At 40.8% G+C, this 22428-nt stretch overlaps 1 protein-coding gene across 1 annotated transcript; it reads right to left on the bottom strand.

Annotated features, from left to right (window-relative positions):
• Positions 1 to 240: 240 nt before the first annotated feature.
• Positions 241 to 22027, bottom strand: HJURP (Holliday junction recognition protein). Its single transcript, XM_015427335.1, has 11 exons — positions 21821 to 22027; positions 20996 to 21062; positions 19919 to 19986; positions 19275 to 19329; positions 18011 to 18072; positions 17175 to 17261; positions 14280 to 14346; positions 9766 to 11291; positions 9255 to 9318; positions 4407 to 4494; positions 241 to 534 (listed from the first exon to the last, which is right to left on the bottom strand). Exons 1-11 carry the CDS (start codon positions 22025 to 22027, stop codon positions 417 to 419), a joined length of 2409 nt encoding a protein of 802 aa, XP_015282821.1. The 3' UTR covers positions 241 to 416.
• Positions 22028 to 22428: the final 401 nt, after the last annotated feature.

Here is a 22428-nt window from a genome sequence, read left to right as displayed (position 1 = left end):
AGTAGCTTCTAGAGCACAGCCATATATAAAGATTTATTACAAAATAAAATACAAAAGTGTCAAGAACTAGACATGTGCATTTATGACATTAAGACCATATTTGCTAAGCAACAATTTAGATTTTTCCAAATCATTTATTTTCAACAATGACTAACGCTCATTCCCAAAGCAGAAGCTCAGAGTAGTAGATACATTAAACAAGGTGTTAAATGTGCATTAAGAATAAATTTTGACCAGCAAATTGGGTAATCAGAAAAAAGTCCTCAAAAATGACATTTGTTTCGTATAGGCAACAGTCCTCAGATCTGATGCATCTCTAAGAAAATGGTCTCTTGGGTGTGTAGAAGCAAACTGCATTCCAGAAGTGTGTTTCCAAATGGCAGGCTGTAACTTCGATATCTTTCTCCTTTAGATAATCATGACATTTCATCTTCACATCCTTCTGAAAATGATCTCTGGTAATTTTTGCAGACAAGTTCTCCCATATATGCATCTCTCGCTCTCCTTTCATTATAGTTGAGCTTTTTGGAAGCCCTAGAAATGAAGAAAAGATATTCAAGAAACACATGCTACAAGATCGGCATTAATTACTAATATAACTTTTGTTCAGATCATCTCCAAATGCAACAGCAGCTAAAAATACTTTCACTTGGAGACTCTTTCTTCAGAATAAAACATTTTCCCCGAATACCTCAGAAATTTATCAAGCATTGGTGAACAGGCATGGCATTTCATACCCACTTTTTTTGCAGATGACTTACGGCGATTCCATATGGTTAGCAAAGCAAGAGATGTTCAGAGGTGGTTTTGCCATTGCCTGCCTCTGCTTGGCAACCCTGGTATTCCTTGGTGGTCTCCAATCCAAATATTGACCAGGGATGACCCTATTTACCTTCTGACAATGAAATCCATTGTGTATCACATACAAGAGAACCATAAGCAAGCATACAAGCAGAACATCAAAGCTAATAATTTTAAAGTGACGACTGCTACATTAAGTCACAGCCCTCAAACCTAACTAATTTAGCTCAAATTCTAGTAATCAGAGCAAAAGTAGATACTGTGTGCCTTGAGAGTCCACGATTCTTGTTGCTCAGTGACTGCAATTTTGACTACAGTAGATCAACATGATTCTATATAGAACAGCAACGGCCATTTTGATACGATGCCAAAGTAAAACTAATTATTCCATCTAAGTAAGGCAGCTCTTCAATAGCTCCAAGCCATGTGATGGGGGGCACTAATTGAGCAATAAACCACTAATGGCAATTGCTGGAATGCACCAGCAAGGAAAGGCTGACTTTATACCTTGTTTGTGGACTTTGTGGGAGTATCTGGCTGGTCACTTTGGCAAACGGGATGCTGGATTGTGTGATGCAGTAAGGCTGATGAGTTTTTGGCATCAGCTTGATCATCTCCTCTATGTCCTGCTTTCAAACCAACCTCTAACTTTTGGGATACTGCCATGAAGAAATTCCCAAATAAGCAGAAGAAGCATTATAGTCATTGAGTGAAGCTATCAGGCCATTTTGGACCAACAGTGATATGCACAACATTGAGATATCAAGATAAACCTCAGTTGACATACCAAGGCATTCATTTCAATACTTGCATGTTTAAAACACATTCCCTGTAACACGACACCTCCTACCCTTGCAATGATTACTTCTTCTTCATTAATGACTCAGGGTAAAAATTAAGAAGACTACTGAATCTGAGGACCAGATTCAGAGACAACACCTCCTTCCATAGATAGCCATGTCCTCAAGGTCTTTCTTTTCTCCTATTTTCTGTTAATGAACATTCAACCCAATGGTCTTGAACAGCTGCTGAGAGGTTATGTTTACATAACTAACGAAAAGCTACATGCACAATGGGATCTCCCAAACAGAATATGATAGGTTTTATGCAGGCTTTTTTAGAACGTTTCCGTGTTTTCTACAGCAGAAGCCAAAAACCTAGTGACTCTATATGTGTCCCATCCATCTACATTGCTCAGTAGCCTAGAAGTCTTAGCGGTTGGAGAAGCAGAGTCCTTATTAAGTGGGGGGAACATCAGCTCCTGTCTAAGTTTCAAAAATTCAGGCATCTTAAAAGTATGTGATCCATGGTTTCAATGCGATTAAGGCTGCAATTACATGTTCTCTCTGAATATGGAATACCAGCGTATCTACCTGCCAAGACTGCAGATGGTAAAGCGGTAAGGCACGCCAACATAAAGGCACATCTATATTTAGGATATGTTAAATCACAAAAATACAATGGCATGCTAACTGTTAGGGGAATGCCAACCGGGAAGGTTGAGCAAACTCTTCTTGACCTTATTGCTGTACTTTTATAATCCAGATGTTTCAGATTAATTTCAATCAGATGTCTTAGCTCACGGACATGTACTCTCCCTATCAATTCTATTGAAACCCCTATGCATATTAGCTTTATCATTAATCAACTGATCCTGGTTCCTCTTGTGATTGCCTAATTTAATAAGACTGAGCAAATTTAGCTCCGGATCTGACTGCAGGATCTTTACCTGTAAATTAAATGCCCTGCTCCATGCTCTAGCATCATAAGAGACTTCACCTATTTCAGAGAACAATGCAGGCCACATATTTTGGGGGCCCCGTATTCCACAAAGAAAATTAATGAGTGGTCGATTAATATCCTCAGTAACAGCCTCTATTCATACACCAGCTGCATATAACAAATGGCCAACTACCTTAAGAGTTAAATACTCTTGAGTGCTGAAGGAACATATTGTCCCCCTGAGGTATAAAACAGTCTGGTGATTGCTTTCCCAATGCTGTCTGCAGCTCTTACGATTGCTGTCACCTGAGTTCTCCATGAACGATCAGCACCGAACAATACCCCCAAGTATTTAAACTGAGTGACCTGTTGCATAGGCAGACCAGCCACGGTCCATTTGTAATCCCTTACTTTCTGTTTTCTACTAAAAATAACAACCTTAAACTTTGCTACATTAATTACCAAACCTTTCCTACAGCAGCATCTAGAAAACAGACAGACAGTTTACGCAGACCCACTATGGATCTAGACAGCAAGAGTGCCATCTGCATACAGAACTGGCAATTTCACATTTGCAAGCTAAGGCTACTGCCAATCCTCTTGCAACAAAAAAGAATTAAGATAATTAATATATAGAGTGAATCACAGAGGGGCCAAAGTGCATCCTTTCTTAATACCTTATCTAGCGAAACAGGATCTGTCAGTACTCCTGAAGGGCCTCACCTAGCTTGGGCTGTTGGATGGTCATAAAGTTGACAAATAAGAAATAAAAGATGTTGGTCCATAGTTTTCACAGTTTTGCCCATAGTTTATCTCTAGATATAGTATTAAAAGCATTTCCAAGATCCATGAAGTTGGCACTTAATGATCCCTTCTTACTGCTGGTATATTTATCAATAATAAACTGTAGAATGTGGCAGTGATCAATTGCAGTCACTCCCCTTCGGAAGCCAGATTGTAGCAATGTCCTCAGAGTCATAAAGAACACAGCTGGATCAGAGCAGTGGTCCATCTGGTCCAGCATCTTGTCTCACACAGTGGCCAACCGATTCCCATGGCGGTCCGACAACTTGTCAGGTTCCACAGCCAAAGGAGTACACGCTTATCATAAGGTTATACTTTATTTTAAAAGCTATAGAGGCAGTAACATCGTCACTGTTAGGAATGGCTATGTTCCTACAAGCATCCTATGTCCCCACCCCTAGGCCAATCAGCCTGACTCCCGCGTGCGGGAGAATGGGGCCCCAGGCCGTTAAAGCCAAAGCTGGGAATCGAAACTGATCCCACGGGTAATCCATGGGAAGACACTACACAGACAGCCTACAAGGTCAGAGATAATAAAAAACAATGGAATGCCGCAGCAGTTGGTACACAGGTCAAGCAGATGCACTCTTGCCCATAAACATCATGGCAGCATAGCTGGCACAACTGTACATAGAGACTGAGGCCTTCCCCTGGTGTTTTCTCCTGGCACTAGTATTCAGAGGTTTACTGCCTTGGAACATGGAGGTTCCCTTTATAGTTTAAGAGATTGTAATGAACTGCTATTAAATCATATCTCATCTAGCTTCTTGACATGACCTTACAGGATGCTTAGTACTTCAACAAGTTTCCATGACATTTTTATCATGCAGCCAGTTTCTTCTGCATCCCTCCACATGCTCACCCTACTATCACCACCTTCCCTGTTTTTTTAAAACACACCTACTGTAAAGACCTTTAAATGTGTTCAGTGTGAGCTGAGTGCTTTTGGGAAACTGGCTAGAGTCTTCTCCAACTTACTGCTTCTATCCAACTGCATTTATGGATGCACTATTTAATATTCCTCTGCCCCCAAAGGAAAACATCAAATGGATACTACAATATATTTAGGTATCACTTACCTTCTTGAAGAGTTTTGCATTCTTTTGAGAGCATCACAACTCTGCAACAACTTGGGAATGTATTCATAGTCATCTGCAATCCCGGATTCTGTGAAAACAGTAGGTGTGAATAAAGAGGTACCCCACTAGAAACTTTGTACGCAACTCCAGTTGGTTCAAAATACTGCAGCCAAGCTACTGTAAGGGGTTATATGAAAAGACTGTATACACCCTACATGGAAAGATCTGCACTGGCTTCCCATCTGTTTCTGGGCACAATTCAAGGCCCTAAACAGTTTAGGGCCACCTTCTCCCATACTGTCTAGTTCACCAATCACGATCTTCCTAACAAGTTCAGCCTCTTGGCATCTGCCTCCAAAGGTGAGGGTGTATGTGTGCCCCTTCTTTCAGAAGGGGCAACTAGGAGCAGGGTTTTTCAATGGTAGTACTTCATCTGTGGAATGCTCTCTCTCTCTGAGGCTTTCCTGGCAGTTGCAATTCTCCCTTTTAGGCATTAGGCCAGAATATTGCTGTTTAACTAGGGAATCCAGCTTTCAGATTTTTTTTACAGTCTTCTTCTAGCCTGAGGACTGTTTTGCATGGACCAGTTTAGGCTGCTAAATGTTTTATGCTGTTTATGCTCCAGTTAGGTTCAATGGCTGGTTTCTAATGGCCTGTTAATTTTAATGGTTTTATGATTTTATCATGTTTTACTTTGTGAACAGCCTCAAGCAGATCTCTGAAGAGGAAGCATATATATTTTCTAAATAAAGGATAAGAGAGACAACACAAAATGCACAGAGGACTAATGTAAGCCAAGTTATTCTCTATGTCTTTACAGAATGGATAAAAATGATTTAATAGTTTAAAATAAATTTTTATATTCAAATTTACATTTAACCTTTAAAAACTGAATCTATGACCCTCTAACAATCAATTACTTGAAGCCTGCTTAATATAAAATCAAACCATGGGTAAAAAGACTGATTTTTAAGTGGAGCATTACAAACATGGCATAATAAATCATGTATTGTTATGGAAAATTGTGAATAGCTCTGACTGCCTTATCTTAAATTCCACCAATCCAAAAGGCTTGTATCCAAAATAAATGCAGTCATTCTAATCAAGCACAGTCCATAAGGGATCTCAATGCTAAATGATTCTGTAGAGAACTAAGTCCTAGAATGACAATTTCATGCTAACAGTAACTCCTAGAGTTAGTTCTCCATAAGATTCTTTAGTGCTGAGATCCCTTAGGCGACTATGCCTGATTACACCAACTGCATTTATTTCTCACTGTCAAACAAAATGCACGGACAAGTAAGTTATACACATTGAGTTCAAAAAGAAAGAGTTACAACTGTGCTTTCTACATAAAATCAACAGAAATTATACCTGTAGTTATACAATGATCTGTTTAGTTCAAACAATGACTTTGTGCCCTTGAACAAGGGGCTCTGCTCTGATATTTGTGTTGATAATTACTGGTTTTACTGTTTTTATGCGTGGGCACTTGTTGCTTTTTGTAAGCTACCCTGAGCCCGCTTGCGGGGAGGGCGGGATATAAATGCTAAAATAAATAAATAAATAGGGTCAGGAGACCTTTGGGAATAGATTGGGATGGGAACCGAGGAAATAGGCAGAAATCATTACCCTTCCTCTCTTCTTATATAAGCCGTTCTATGAACAGAAGAAGAGTTTGCACAGGGCAAGGAGGAGATTTCTTCCAGTTTCCTCTTCTTCCTACAGATTTTCATATGCCTTCTACTCTTTCAAAAGCCCCTGGCCTTAAGAATCAGTTTTTGGGGCAGAGGTGCCTGTGAGGAGACAAAAAAGGGCTGGTCCATGAACTCCCTCTGTTTACAGGAGGTCACAGTATTCAACCCAATATATTTTTATTATAGCAATTAGTATATATGTCTATTCAGGACATGTATGAATCACATAATAGAAAACTTGATTTAAAAGTTAATGTAGACTTTAAATTTGAATTGCTTAAGGAATTAACATGGAAATAAAAATAGGCTAGTAAATCCAGACAAGATACAGAAAATAAAAAATGCCTTTGGATGGGTTCGTCCTAACTACTCAAACATAACAAGAAGAGCATTTTCACCATAAATGCAAAAACAGTTTTTAAAAGGTTGATTGGTCACCTTGGAAAACACACAGAATCTTTTTGGACCACGGGATCATCAGAATGTTAAAATCCTATTGACTAGCCGATTTACTTTTGTCTTGTAGCCTGGACATGTTTTAGAGACATATAAATCCGGTAACTTTACAGTTTGACCTACTTGTTTTTGACCATTAAGACATTATAGATGTACATTTTGATTTTATACAATAACTAAAACTTCAGCTTTTTTGTCAGCAGTACTAAAATTATTGTAATGAATGTCTAAAGGAATACAAAATGGACATGAGAACAGAATAATCCCATCTGCATAGAGACGACTTTTGGAGCTAACAGCAGAGTGGAAAAATATGTTACTGGAGTGCCATAATTAGAGCATTCAAAGAGAAAGTGAAATGGAAAGGGACAAGTATACAACTTTGTTTAATGCCTCAGGCTATAATATTACTACCTTTGCATAAGTGTGTGTGAATCTCTCTATATAATAATTGTGTTTTGGGGTGGTACTTTGTAGCTCTCCTATTGGCTGTAAAATGCGTTCCCTCAGCCATTGGCCCTTCAGCCGCCACTCAAGAGTACTTGCGTGCCATTGGCCGGGTGCTGGGTCTGCTCCTCTTCCCTGCTCACTCCCCCTTCAGCCACTGTGCCCTGTCAGAATCACTGGCAAACGGCTTTCTCTCTTTATAAAGACTCTTCTCCTGCTTGCCTCCTGCGTGGGACTAACTTTTCCCTCAGTGGCTGTTGGTAGGTGTAATGAAATGGCAGTTACCTGTGTTTGTAAGATGGCTGCCATCTATGGTTGGTCGTTTAAAATGTTCCCCCATAAGGTTTAATTGAGCTGTAGTTCCAGAGAGATGCCTGCAGGGGGTATCACTCACTGGATTGAATGGGGCTTCCTCATCTGCTGGCCTACAGTTCCCAGCTGCCCCAAGGCCAAAAAATGTGGGAAAACAGGTACTGTCCCAAGGGGCAGGGCAGCATCAATATACACTCCAGCCCATCCACGAAGGAGGCAGTATTCGTCCTATAGGAGGTTAGGAGACGCTCCTGCTGCCTGTGCTGATGAGGCTGTCCAGGCCACAAGCCACAGACATGGGGGAACCCTGGGAGGCAGCAGAAATTCAGCCACTCCACAGTTGGCTGGACTGGGGAATGAATGGAAATTTCCCTGCTCTCTTGGGCAAGAGAGAGAGAGGCTGAAGCAGAGCCAAAGGCTGGTCCAAGGAGAGATCTTATCCTGAGCCCACAACCTCCAGAGGTAGAGGGTATTGTGTGTAGGGGAAAGAGGGTGTTTAACCCCTCTTTGTTCATAGGGTGTGCTTACTTCTACAGTTCTGCCTTATTCATTTAGTGTGTGTGTGCTCCATAATTGTGTAAATAGTTAAATAAAATACAGATAAATAAAACCACATAGTCTCCCCTGCTCTGCACAATATCAAAGGGAGGGGGTAGTCCAAGGAAGGAAGGAAAGCCCAGACCCTTGGGTTGCCAACTTTCCAGGGATCCCTCAAAGATTGGGGATTCTATCTCCAAATAGAGAGATTCAGCCAAAGGGGTCTCACTGTTTCTCTAAAAAGGCAGTCACAATTCAGTGAGTAGTGGCAGCGAACTTAAGGAGTGACATACGCCCACGGGACAAGGGTGGGAGGTGAACAGCTGAGTTGTAAACTGGAGCCCGTTTCACCACAGTAGGCAACCAAGCTTGGTTCACACAAAGGAAGGAAACCCTTTGCAGGCCTTTGTGAGGAACTAATTGGGGCCAGTCCTGACTAGGGTTGGCAGCTCCAGGTAGGGAGATTCCTGGAGATTTTCTGGTAGAGTCTATGGAAGCCAGGGTTTGGGGAAGGGAGAGGCCTCAGCTGAACAGAATCCACCGCCCCCCTCGAAGGGGGGGCTGTGGGGGGGGGGGGGGGGGGGGAGAGATCTGTTGTCTGGAGTTCAGTTGTGATACTCCATAGGTTATATCCTCCTTGCCAATCTAGAATGTATACTTGGTATTTGACTCAGTGCTGTTGTGCCAATGCCTGAACAGAAAGCACTGTTTATGAAACAACTCTAAATCAGTACCTCTTGTGCTCTCGAAAGGACCGTGTTGGATTGTTGCTATCATCTTTGAACCCCTACTGTGCTCATGCTGAAAATGATTTTTTTTTACTTGATTCGCTTGACTATGTTGAATTGCATTAACTACATTCAAATTAGTAAACTAGACTTGAAGCAGATTACACAATATAAATTGATACAATCAACTTCTAATAAGTGATCTACTAGGATTTTAGTATCTTTTAAAATATAAAATGAATGGGCCATGACACTTCAAAACCATTAAAGATGGAAAATATTAATAATTATTATTAAATTTAGGTTTTCCAGTATCACCAAGTCAATACAAGGAAAAATATTCTGAAAATCAGTATTTACTGGCCTGCTATCCAAATCTAATTTTTCCTAAAGTATTCATTATGTATGAGATGAACTAAAACAAACAGAAAGCAGAATTAGTGGATCTGGAAAAAAGCAAAGAACGATCAATCACAGCTTCTTCACTTGGAAATAATTAAATGTTATCATTTTAAATCTTTCTCTCAAATACAGCAAAATACTTCAGAACTGAAGTTTACTGATTAACAGTTATGAACTGGCCATTTTAAAAGCCATCCAGATATGACTGGGTTAGGATGCTTGACAGAGAATACCTATTGAGTATTACAAAAATATCTTTGAAAACCTACCATGCATATAAGTGCTTGGTCCAACCAAAAAGGTGCGATTTGGAGAAACACGGAATTCAGAATCCTGAAAATTAAGTGTCAAGCATTAAAGTGAGGCATTACTATAAATTCAGAGGTTATTTACATCATTGTCAGCGAGCTTTTGTTCTCTTATCAGTATGTCTTGGTTTTTTTGCATTTTTATATGCAATATTTATAGGAATATTTTGCCAGATGTGGGAGAACTAAAAATATTACTTTCTCCTCCTTCTGCTGCAGCAGTAAATTCTATTTAGTTATTTAGCTGCAAGTCAGCATATTGAATGGGAAAGCGACTCAGCTACTAACAGCCAAGATTCAATTGCTGTGTTCAGTGAGGCTTATATAGGTAAACATACATGGCTATGCCATGGTAATAGATGAAGACTCAAATAGTCAGTAACCTTGTCAGTCACTGAAAGAACACAAGTCTGTAAGGAAGTATTCAGGCTGCAGTGCTTTTCATATGAATCAGAGATCACAGTTTACTTACTAATTTTTTTGAAGGCCAATTGCTTGAATTAGGAGAATGCAATGTGAGAGTCATGCCAGTTTTATCAAGATTAATATTCTCCAAGTAAGGCAGTTTCTGGTGTACTCCAGAAGAAAAGCTCTCAGATATATTTTTTAGTCTTTTTACAGGTGAAGACAGAAAATCTTCATTAGAAAAATTTGCTGTTCTTTTAATTCTGGCAACTGTAGGTAGAGTTCGTACAGGAGAATTGACTAGGGCATTTACAGTGTGAGATACTTGCACCCCTTCGTATTTCTTTAATCTTGCAGCTCTCAGAAATGTAGAGATCTTTGGAAATCCTTCAGAACGTGATCTAACATACATAATTCCAGACTTGTTATGTTTCTGATGAAACCTTGTCCAATTACTCAATTCGGGTTTTAAAAGCTTGTCACCAGACTGTGTTGGGTTTGTGCATATGTCTGAAGACTTCTGCACCTGTGGACAACACAGTTCTTTGTACATCTTTTCAAATGCGTCTTCAGATTTCTGCTGAACTTTGATGCGACTGTGATTAACAAGAAACTGTGAAAAAGACTGACTTCGCCGTAGTGAACCAGTTGTAGGGAAAATTTTAATCTCATGATTTCTGAATAACCTACATGGAGATTTCAGTGGAGAAGACTTGTTTGCTTGCAAAGGTGGGTTTGTGTTTCTATTCAAAGGTAAATTTAAATACGCTGGAGCCTTGAATGACATAATCCTTGTTATTCCAGGTTCATCTCCTTCCGTCAGATCAAATGTTGCTCCTGGATCATCAGGGCAAACAGCAGAATGCTCTTCAAAATGCTGACCTTTTCTTGCATGCTCTGAAGATGAAGGAATCCAAGATGGACTTTTAAGATGAAATATTTTTCTTCCAGAAAGATTGTTAGGAAAAATGGTAGCCCCATTACCATTTCGTCCAACTCTCTCAACATAGGAGTAATCTTCAGTATCAGAGGAGTCCATTTTCATTTCATCTGCGTTACGGGATATAGGAGACGTCACACTAGATTCACTGATAAATGTATGATGCATTTGATTGTTCCCATGTCCTAAAAGTCTATTACTTGCACTGTTTTCCATGGGCAATTTACACTTCTCATTTTCTTTCGTAATTGCCAGGACACGATTGTGTTTTAATGGCTTGAATTTCCTCACTCTCTCAGTGGCTGTGTTAACATTTGTTTTTTTAGGGTGGCAGTACCCGAATCCATACCGTTTGATCTGGGAACGGGAAGAAGCTTTATGGGGCATTTTATGCATAAGCCTGCTAAGCGTCTTAACCATTTCTGGATACAAGTCTGCTATTGTAATATTATTCCAAGAACAACGTTCATCTGCAGACTCATAAGTTTCCAAAAAGCTATTAGAGCCAGTTTTTTCACTATCCCAAAGAGCTAGATTTCCAGATGCAACTATCTCATCTGCTGAATCTTTAGCAGTAGAGTTATATGACTGGAGAGACATAGATTCAGAATGCCCATTATGTCCTTGCTTCCTCGGAACCACAGCACGATAACCTACCAGATCAAATAAAGTATTAGTAACAATACATAAAACCATGGAGCACTACCTTATTATTGATATATCTATCCAACTATAAGATATAAAATAACTTGTAACCTCTTAATAGTGACAAAGCACACAATCTTCTATAGGCCTTTCATATCAAACCTCTTCCTCGCGGTGGAGGTGCTCCTACAGCAGAAGGGAGGTAGCTGTGGAAATCACATCCCTGCCCACAGCATGAACAGCAGACCCTTCTGCTCACACAGGGATCCTTTGTTCCAAGCCAAGAGCTTGCCATCTTCATTAAACATTTTATGAGATTGTTCTTCTACCCTCAAAGCTCTGTGTGCACTGTGATACACTCAAACACTCTAATGAAAGTCCTCTATTCATTTCAATGTCACAGGCATAGGTGCATATATATGGCTCCTGGATTATGTTGAATTAGACCATTTTTGTGGGTTGCAGGTGTATCCCTGCCTTCATTCATTGTTAATTATTCAAATAATTTTTGTTATTCATCTAGTAAGAAAAATCTAACTAGGAACAGATAACAAATACTTCAAAATAGAACATGAAAAGATTAGGATCTCTTACATCATTAAAAACGCAATTTCAGGTCTGAGAAACAAGCTAGACTGAAAGCCTATTACTTGCTTGCCCATGGTCATTTAGTGCTTCATAGACAAGAGGGTTCTGAACATGATCTTGTACATCCAAACTGTCCATCCTCTGCATTACACTGGCTCAAATTAATGCCAGTCTATGCAATTCAGCTACTTACTAGTAGAAAGTAAACAGTGAAAATGGCTTTTCTGCCGAGAATACAAAATACTACTTCCTCAGAGACCAAGCTTCTTCAAATCACGGCAGAATACTAGACACTCATTATCCTGATGATTTGTCTTGATCACAACAACCTTTTATTGCACTGTCAAGTACAGGTATTATACACCCCAGTAAGCATAATCATTTTCAATTATCCAGAATATTATCATTTTAAAAACCACTTGGATACAACTTTACAAAACAGTACAGGGGTGGGAGGGGGCATAAGCATAATTATGGGGCCCAATACAGAGAGAACAGTAGGGTATACAGGCTTGCTTACTTTCCCACTCCTACTCTGAGAGGCCAGGTATGCAGTGTAGCTAGCACTTGCATGAAGCCTGCAACCTTATATGTAATTTGAAATATTGCACCACGTCATAGCCAAGTAATGAAAGGCCTTCTGTTTAGGCCCTGGCTGAGCATACAGGTTGCTCCTGATTGGACAGCATAGAAAATCCAGCTGAAGTATGGTAAAAATATACCAGTTAATGCAGCTGCAAAAAAGGCTTTGTCCCAGCTCAGCCTAGCCTGTAAGATGGCCCCTTACCTTGATATATCTGATCTGGCCATCTGGATCCATGCCACAGTGGCATCCAGACCAGACTACTGTAACACACTGTACATTGATCTCCCCTCAAAATCGATTCAGAAGCTCCAGTTGGCGCAAAACACCGCAGCTCACCTATTATTGGGAGCTCGATGGAGCACGCATATCACTACTATTCTACAATCACTCTACTGCCTGCCGATCAGTTACTGGGCTCAGTCTAAGGTATTGGCTATTACATCCAAAGCCCTTAATTGCCTTGGACACACAGATTTGTGAGACCGTTTCTGCCCTTATGCGCTGCCATGACAGCTTTGCTTATCTGAGCAAGGTCTTCTGTAGGTGCCAACCTGCAAATGGGTAAAATCAGCAACTGCAGGCCTAAGTTCCTTCTCCATTGTGGCCCGCACCCTGTGGAATGGCCTGCCTGCCTGAGGAGGTCAGGAAAGCTCCCACTCTCCTGGCTTTCTGCAAACTATCCAAAACTGAATTATTCTAGAAAGCTTTTCTATCCAGACAATAGAGCTCCACTGTTCTCTAAATGTTTCACAAAGTTACTTAATTATTAGGGACTGTGGTCTATACTACTGTGTTTAGCTTACTGAAACAAGGATCTTACTATGTAATTTTTGTATCATTTAATGTGTCATGTCATGTCAAGACATATACATAGCATTGCTAAACATAGGGTCCTGTGCTCACAGATCTTTTTCTTAAGCAGCAGAAGGAAAAGGGCCCAATTAGATAGTTACACTGTGGCAAGCACCGACTAGTAAGTGGACCAAGGGCCGATAGTACATTCTAGTCTGACTGGCCCTTTTCTACTCCCCAAAGAATTAGCCCTGTAAGTAAATAAAGTCCCAACTCTAGGTGAATTTAACATGTCTCCAATACAGGGTAAGACATCGGACACTATACACACATACCCAGACAGTCTATCAATGCAGTTAGCAAAGCCCCAAACTAAATATACGAAGAAATTAGTCTATAAGAATGATGGGAAAGGAGATCAATACTAAATGGAGCCACTAATCTTTGTCCTACATTGTTTTATGGTACTGAAGATTTCTAGTTAATTTTTTAATGATCGTTTAAAATACTTATGTGTATGTGAAAGGATAAGGAATATGGGAGAAGCTCTGGGCGTGTAACACACAACCTTCCAAAAAGCAAGGGAATTAAGCTTTACTGGGAATAAGCTAAAGGAAAGGGGGGGGGGAAACTGGTGCAAAATTCTGGTGTACAGACAAGCAAAAAGCAACAGTTATTAACTATTCTTTGCACTCATTTGAATTCCGTGACTAATAAAATTGGATTGCACAGTTAACTCTTGCAGTCTGGATTTCAGCCCTACATAGGTTGCAGGATCCTAACCAGACACTTATATAAACCATTAATGAATCAGTGACAACCAGGAACTTAGTTAGAAGACTCATTAGTTGCATCTGGTGATATTTCAACCCAGCCCACAAAGAATACTTAGACCTGTATCAATATGTGTTGTAGCCAGCCAGCCAATTTGAAAATATCTGTGCTCACCAGATTGCATAGCTACACCTTTGTCAGCCTTATTTTGTAATTAGGTGTGCTGTTAACTTCTCTTTTAAGGACTTTTGCTCACCATGTAAGGATTCATTCACCAGCTCTTGAAAAGGTTCTTCACGGACATTCTTTGATTGTCTTAAAATCTACACCAAAATCACCAAAAGAAATAGTGAAGAGCTTATTTGCATAAAAACATAATATAACAATATATATATATAATGCTTTAATTTGAAATACACTTCCTATATTTTAGTGTTGGACACTTGCTAAACCAGTAGATTTGTCAAATATTACACACTTCTAGAACTCATTTAAAAAACGAGGCTGGAGGATGCATAAATGAAAGCTGAATGTAGCCCTAGCCAGTTCAGAAATATAGCTTCTTATAAGCACAAGTGCAAAATGCAGTGATCAAACTGAACCATACTGACCACTGTGATCACTAAAAGATCTTAATTAGCTTCTACTTTGTTTGGGGAGCTGCATATCTCTCCCTTATTATAATTGAATAGCAACATTCTATATTGAACGTTCTAAATTTGGCCCCTTTAGTGTTTGGCCGGAAGAACTGCCACTCAGAAGACGCTGGCTGGGTTGACTGGCTGCTTTGTGCAGTCCCGCCCAGCGTTTCAAGGTCTTTTGCATGTGGAAGCTGATTGGACTTCACTCCATTCCACACCTCAAACTCCCCCCCCCCACAAGGCAGTTGGAATTTTCAGTTGCATAACATACCTCATATATTTTAGGGATGAAGCCTGCTGAGGGTGGGGTCTGAGGAGGAGGAGGAAGAGGGGGACCTCAGACAGATACAATGCCATGCTGCCCACACTCCAGACAAGCTGTTGCCAGTCTCCAGGTGACAGCTGGAGAGATCTTAAAGCTTTGGTGCTACTTCAAAGTGTTGCAATTTATCAACAGAGTAGTGTTTTGGAAAATCTTTAGGAATTGTTTGGTGCATTTACGATGGGGCTCCTGGGGAACTATTGTTGCCAATCTTGGCCCAGCAGCCATCAAACCATTCTCTTCAACCCCCTGCTGTGCAGCTGACTTTCCCCTAGGGTTGCCAATCTCCAGGTGGGACCTGGAGATCTCCCACTGTTACAATTGATCTCCAGATGACAGAGATCAGTTCCCCTGGAGAAAATGGCTGCTTTGGAGGGTAGACCCTATGACATTATACCTGTGCTGAGTCCTTCCGCCCCGCCCAATGCTGCCCTCTACAGAATCCACCCCCCAAATCTCCAGGTATTTCCCTCCTTAGAGCTGGCAACCCAACATTCCCCTCAGTGCCTGTTGGTAGGCAACTAAGCTTGGTCCTGTCACCTACTTTGGCCTTTGGGAGAAAACACATTGGGGCCAGTCCTGATAGGGTTGCCAACTCCAGATGGGAAATTCCTGGAGATTTGAGGGATGGAGCCTGAAGAGGGTGAGGTTTGAGGAGGGGTGGGACCTCAGACAGGTACAATGCCATAGACTCCACCCACCAAACCAATCAGTCCCACATAGGGAACCATTGTCGCCAATCTCCAGGTGAGGGCTGGAGAGCACTCAGAATTACAACTGCTCTGCAGAAGGGAGGGCAGAAGTCAGCTGAAGTCAAAGGTAGGTTGATGGTTAGCTGGGAAGGAGATGGGGTTGCCAACTCCACCCTCCAAACCAGCCATTTTGTCCTGGGTAACAATTGCTGCCAATCTCCAGGTGAGGGCTACAGATCACTCACAATTACAACTGCTCTTCAGGTAGCAGAGATCAGTTCCTCTGGAGAAAACAGTGGACTCTGTCATTATACCCTGCTGAGGTCACCAAAGCAAATTGACACTGCCCAAAGCCAGAGAACTCCCCCAGAGCCTCTTTCTAGATCCCGTTGTATTGCTTCCACAACGGGCTTTACTGCTAGTACATCTTTAAAGCACAAAAAACCTGAGATCTGTCTTCTCCACAAGCTGTTCATCTTCACAAAGATCTTTACAACATATTCCTGCCTTCTAAGGCAAAGCAAGTGATTACTGGAAATGAGCTTTCCATGGTGGCACTCAGGGTTTGGAACTTTTTCACAAGGCATCCTCGCTATTAACATTTAAGTGCCAGGTGAACTATTCTTTTATGCTTTTAATGGTATTATTTGTATTCAGGTTCTGCTTTTTGTCTACTCTTTTAATTGCTGCTGCTATTTGTGTATGTGGCATTAGTATTGATTTTGATGGTGTTTCCACCACAAATATCAGAAGAATTGGTTTTATACCCCAGTCTTCACTACCTGAAGGAGTCTTGGAATGGCTTACAACTGCCTTCCCTTCCTCTCCCCACAACAGACACCCTGTGAGGCAGATGAGGCTGAGAGTTTTGAGACAACTGTGACTGACCCAAGGTCACCCAGCTGGCTTCATGTGGAGGAGTAGGAAATCAAACCTGGTTCTCCAGATTAGAATCTGACGCTCTTAACTACACCAAGCTGGCCTCAGTCCTTGAACAACCAAGTGAGGTAGGTTAGGTTGAGAGTATGTGACTGATCCAAGGTTACCAAGCAAGTTTCCACGTCAGAATGGATATTATATGCTTAATATTTTTGTAAGCTCCCACAAAGGTTTCATGCTGAATGGGCAGGACATATTTTTTGAAAAACAAGATAAGAGAAGCAAGCTACTGTGCTCATTAGGTATCTCCATTCTATTTATTTATTTATTTATATCTTCGATTTCTACCCCGCTCCAACCCCGAAGGGTCTCTATGAGTTCTCACAAACATGTAACCATATCTTACTGTATTGTATTTCTTCTTGATGCTGTTCTAGTGCTGTTTGTTAAGGCTATGAGCTAATGCAATTAAGTTTATGATGGTGATCATATCCCACTATTGAAAAAATTAGGGAGATTTGTGAGTGTTGGGGGCATGTGCAAGCAAATAGGAACATTCATGGAATTCTAGACCAATGTGAAGGAGAGATTTACTATAACCTGTACATTTGCATTACCATAGTTGTTTCTGACACAGTGTAGGCATCATCATTCACTAGCATGTCCATTTCAGCTCCAGAATGACAGACAAGATGAACATTCTCCTTGCGTAAAAATAATCAAAAGTGAATAAAATTTGGCAGCTTAGGGTAAAGAAACTTAAAGAGATAGCAAAGAGCAGTTATTACTAAAAAGAAATTGAAAGTTATATTCAAGAACACTGTTTAGAGTCTTATATCTGACAACAGTCAACCTTACACTCAAGGAAAATATGTTACTATCACCACAGCAAACTGTATGGACACATATTTACAGTTCTGAACACTAGCGAATGTGTTCTGAACATTCCCAGGGCAATCCTAAACTTACATCCTTCAAAGGCCATCAGAGTCAGTGAGTTTAGAAGGGTGTAAATCTGTTTAAGATTGCACTGTTCAACTACTTGTTTCGTTTGTTTATTTCATTTATACTCTGCCTTTATCACCAATAGGAAGCCAGTCCTTAGTACAACAATGTGAGGTAGGTTAGGTTGAGAGTACATGACTGGGCCAAGGTTACCAAGCAAGCTTTAAAAGCAGAATGGAGATTCTAAACTAGGTTTCCCAGATGCTAGACTGACACTCTGACCACTGTACACACTGATTGTCACAAGTGGCAAGACAGCATCTTTGGTGAAGTATTGGTGAAAGATTTAATAATCAATAGAATTGTATTTCAGCTTATTCATAAATTACATTTCATATAATGCTTTTGTCAATTCCTGGGGCTCTAAGAAATGGCTTAGTTTCTTTTTTCTTTACACCAAAATATTCTGAATTCAGTATACAGTTGAATACCTATGTTGAAATGTTACCTTGAGGTGCAAATTTTTCAAATATCTTTTAATGGATGACATCTCAGAATCATTTTTGAAATCTACAGGTCAAAATTAAAGAAAAAAATATTTCAGTCAGCATAACTAATACAGATAGGCTCAATGTTTTATATAAGCCATGCTTTATTGTTTTAACATTCTATATTTGGGGAGGATAACCCCTGCAAAGCTTTTAGAAAATGCATTTCATGAAGTGTTATATTTTCCTAAAAGAAATGACACTTCTGTCTCTGTGGGTTTATTTTATTAATCTAGGGTTTCCTAACCAGCTATGACTCCGTGTAGTTTTGGACTGTTTGATGAGAATGCAGGTGTCATAACAAAAAGGCTGCCAAAAGAGGGCTTCAAAGGAGTACTCCTTGCACAGACAAAAGTGGTGCTTCATGAGCTCTTCAAGAGAATCTCCTGCACCAAGGAGGTGGAGGATCAGTTCAGCTTCAGAGAAAAGGGACTGTTTAGTTTCAGTTTCACCAGAAAGGGGACGGTTTTGCTCCCTGTGGACCCAAGATGGAAGAAATTTCTATGTCCAGCAGTGTAAAAGTCTTGTTTATGGCCAACTCAGGGGCTCACAGCTGTGACATGCCTGTCCAGGATGAGCTCAGCAATTTCCCAGGTAGCCAGGTGATAGGCAGTGACCAACCAGCTCTCTGATTTTCTTCTGTTCCACAGAAATCCCTTGGATTTTATCACTAAGACTTAAGTAGCAAGTAGACACCCGGAAAAACATGTCTAAGTGCCATGGCCCCTCATCAGATGCTATGTTGGGGATTACTGTACTAATCTCTAGGACAAGCTACACTTTGGCAACTAGATCAGTGTTTTTAATGACTTGAACAGGTGAAGTGCTGAAAAGGTGAAGTGCTGAAATCAAAGACAGTTGGTTTCTTCTATCCTACCCTCAGTGCAGGACAAAGGGAACCCAAAATAATGGGAGGTGTCATAAATACACAACATGCAGAAAGATAGCTAGATAAAAGTTTCCAGGAGGGACGGGGACAAGGCAGTCATGTATATTCTTTATGGGGGTCATTTGGGTGTGATCAATCACTCCCCCCAAAATTAAAAATTCTCTTTCAACCACCCCTTCAGTGCTACTGTAATCACTTTTTAATCATTTGCGCTAAATCTATTCATCATCTGTTCTCTTTCAAGAAAAGTAGGAGCTGGCAGGCGCATACATAATTCAGGTGTCATCCTTAACTAAGGCAGAATAGGTTGTTCTCACCTTCCAAACTCACCTTACCTGTACCAGATGGACTCTCTTCATATGAGTTCGTGGACTGTTCTTCCTCAGATAACTTTGGGGTGGGGAGAAATTAAACAAGAGCTATTTTTGTTGGAATAAAATTTTAAAACATCATAGAATTTGATAATTTTTGACTCTGTGCTGGTACGCGTCACAATGACACACGGACAATGATTTTCAGCTATGTTTGCCTCCCAAAACACTTAGCATAAAGCATCTACCTGCAAGACTTTCCGATATGTTTTCCTCTCTAAAGTACTTAGCATTAAGTATCTACCTGCTCATATCACTATATCTGCTAGTAGGTATTTTGATCCTATTGCACAAAGTCTGAATCGGCCACAAACAATATATATATATCTACTTTACTAGACAGAAGTCTAATAGTTTAGGACAAATAACTGTTGGATCATTTTAGAAAGCTCATTTTGTTACCTATTTTACCTGGACTGAAACTTGAGCTTAACAATGCTAAGGAAAAGAAAAATAGATTCGTCATTTAGGATGGTATCTTTAGTCCTACCGCAATCAATACAAGTATTCAAGCAAAATTTCTAGCTTTACTATAATCAGTTCAGTTATTAGAAAATAACCCTGCCTGATTATTGTTAACATAAAAATGCACTAATTACAAAACAAACATTTTTGGATGCCTCATCTGAGTCATTTATGTTTTCTTCTTCAGACTCTTCACCCCAAGCTTTTGGACCTAGAATGAGAGAAAAATCATTATGAAACATACATCGAAGTTCATTAGAATAAACATTTTGATTAAGCATATTGATTTTAGCACAACCATATGTAACCTCAACTGAAATTTATAAGAGAAACAGACCAAATATATGCAGGACTGCAGCCTCATATTATAGCAACATTCATTTACATAGAAAACAGCATAAAATGTAAAGGGATACACTTGGGAATACTACTACAGTGAGAGCTAAACTGAAGCCCTTCGCCAGTTGCTAAGAATAATGCACGCTCCTACTTACATAGCCTCATTCAGACTTCTATATCTTGGCCAAACTAATGCATGACAGAACCTAGAGAACTGCCTTTTATATAGGTACGGTAGGTAATCACAATGACCTAGGAATCAAAAAGCATTTTTGTTATATACACTTTTCTATTCTTTCTGATTGAAAAGACTAGCCTGGCAACATGGTCCTGCAAATTCATAGCTTCAAAACCATGGAAAACCTGGCACTTTCTTGGATATGGGTTGTTAAGTTCTAGAACTGCCACTTCCATCGACAATTAAAGCCATTGATAGTTTTCAACTGAACACCAGAAGTCTTGATAATCAGAATAAGATACTTTGTTCTGGCATTTCTTTTCAAATTCATCTTGAATTTGATTTCTCTTCCATTCTTTGTCTCAACTGTTACACAGAGATGCAGATATGTGACGAATGTGATTTTCAAAATGGTCAAAGTAACCTTATGTCCCGTCCCCCCCGCCCTTCAAGATATCAGCCAAGTTATTGTATCTGTCTTGGAGATAAAGAAGTTATAAGGTTACATATACCATTGCTTTAGCATGGGAATGACCCAGAAAGCCATAAGGCTGTCTGTACATAATGAGTGAACCGTGCCAGAATTCTGAACAGACTAAGTTCCATTCATAGAAACAGGTACACATACAAGTCCAAACATTCCTATAGTATATAAAGTTTAAAAAGCAAATTAAATACAAGGAGCTAGTAATAAAAGTCTTACCATCAGAAGTATCATACATCAGTGACTTGATGGAGATAAGCTTATCATCTTCAAAGGGAAAGTTGTACTAGTTTAAAAGATAGAGACATTTTCACATGAGCTCAGGATAAGACAAACTATAATACACATGACAGAAACCACAACTTCAGTGAAGATTCTAGTCCTGATGGGTTTCTTTAAACCAAAAGCTCCTATGTAGCAAGATCGACCTAGAATGACGCTAGTTTGCGCTGCAGAGAGCCAAACTAGGCAAAACTACACACCAAACCAGAGGTCCATGAGGAGGCCTTCAGATACCTCCACCCCCCCTTACTGTGATATTCCTACACTCTTAACAGCCATAAGGGAAGACAAAACTCATCAGGTACCGCTCCTTCCTCCCCAAACCTTTGCGAAGGGGAGGGGGACCAATAATCTGTTGAACTACTGCACGTCACCCAGCCCTTTAAAAGGGCAACAATCCCTTTTAGCACAAATAGCAAAGCAAACAGGATTGTACTCATATAGTAAGTCTCTTATTAGTATTCCCTGCACGCCTTTGAGTACGCCAGACGCCCACAGAAAAGGACGAAAGACATCCGAGCCCGGGGGGCGTCGTGCTTGTAACAGACCTCCCATTTTCGCGCACCCCGGAAAGATCGCACCCCGGGTTTCCCCTCAGCCCCTGAAGCCTCCCCTGGCGCCGTGTGAGACCCCTCCCCCCCCCATTTTATCCTGGCCTTCCTCCAAGCGGTTTAGGGCGGAGTGTGCAGTTCTTTCCCCCGTTCGTTGTACTCGCACGTTAAGCCTGTGAAGTAGGCCTTATTCTGACTACTCCGAGCTCACCTTCTCCACAATGCTGGAGATGGACAAGGCAAAGCGATAGGTGCTCCTCTCCAGGTGCCCCTTCATGAAACTGGAGCTGCTCTCGGAGTCGCGGCGTTCGTACCGGCTTCGCCCGCCTCGCTCCTCTTTCCGCCGTGCATGCCGGTGACGCCCGTCACGCTCCTCTTTCCCCCATATTCCCGCTTCCCTGCCGCCTCGCATCGCCATCGAGATGAGGCCTCTACCCACACATAACGAGACAGGCAGGAACTCTGCCATACAGTTCAAATTTAGCGCCGACCCAATCCAAGAAGACTGTATTCCGTGTTCCACATTCCGATAGGTGGCTACCTACGTCGCTTCATGCAAAACGTCCAATCAGATAGATCTAGGTATGCAGCAGGGTTGGTCTGATTTCGTCCAATCAGAGAATCCCGGAATGTCGGGGGGGGGGGTTGAGGGGAATGCGTTGGCTGATTGGCTGGTTTCAGTAAACTCTGGGTCCCGCCTGTCTAGTTCTTAAACAGGCTCCCAACGAGAATGGGGAGAAAGAGTATCTTACCGAGCAACGCAGTGTGAGAATTCTTATTGGATATCCGATCAAGAATTTCGTGACTGGACGCTGGCCC

Source organism: Gekko japonicus, unplaced genomic scaffold (genome assembly GCF_001447785.1).
Source record: "Gekko japonicus isolate JY-2015 unplaced genomic scaffold, Gekko_japonicus_V1.1 scaffold1838, whole genome shotgun sequence".
Classification (NCBI taxonomy): Eukaryota; Metazoa; Chordata; class Lepidosauria; order Squamata; family Gekkonidae; genus Gekko; species Gekko japonicus.
This window is presented reverse-complemented; position numbering and strand designations above follow the sequence as displayed.

Excerpts from the sequence above, each read along its gene's own strand:
- HJURP (XM_015427335.1), bottom strand. The coding sequence starts at position 22,027 with ATGGCGATGCGAGGCGGCAGGGAAGCGGGAATATGGGGGAAAGAGGAG. Across the intron at positions 11,292-14,279 it reads GGTGAATGAATCCTTACATG|GTTATCGTGCTGTGGTTCCG; the intron begins GTGAGCAAAAGT and ends TTGATCTGGTAG. Across the intron at positions 4,495-9,254 it reads ACCAAGCACTTATATGCATG|AATCCGGGATTGCAGATGAC; the intron begins GTAGGTTTTCAA and ends CTGTTTTCACAG.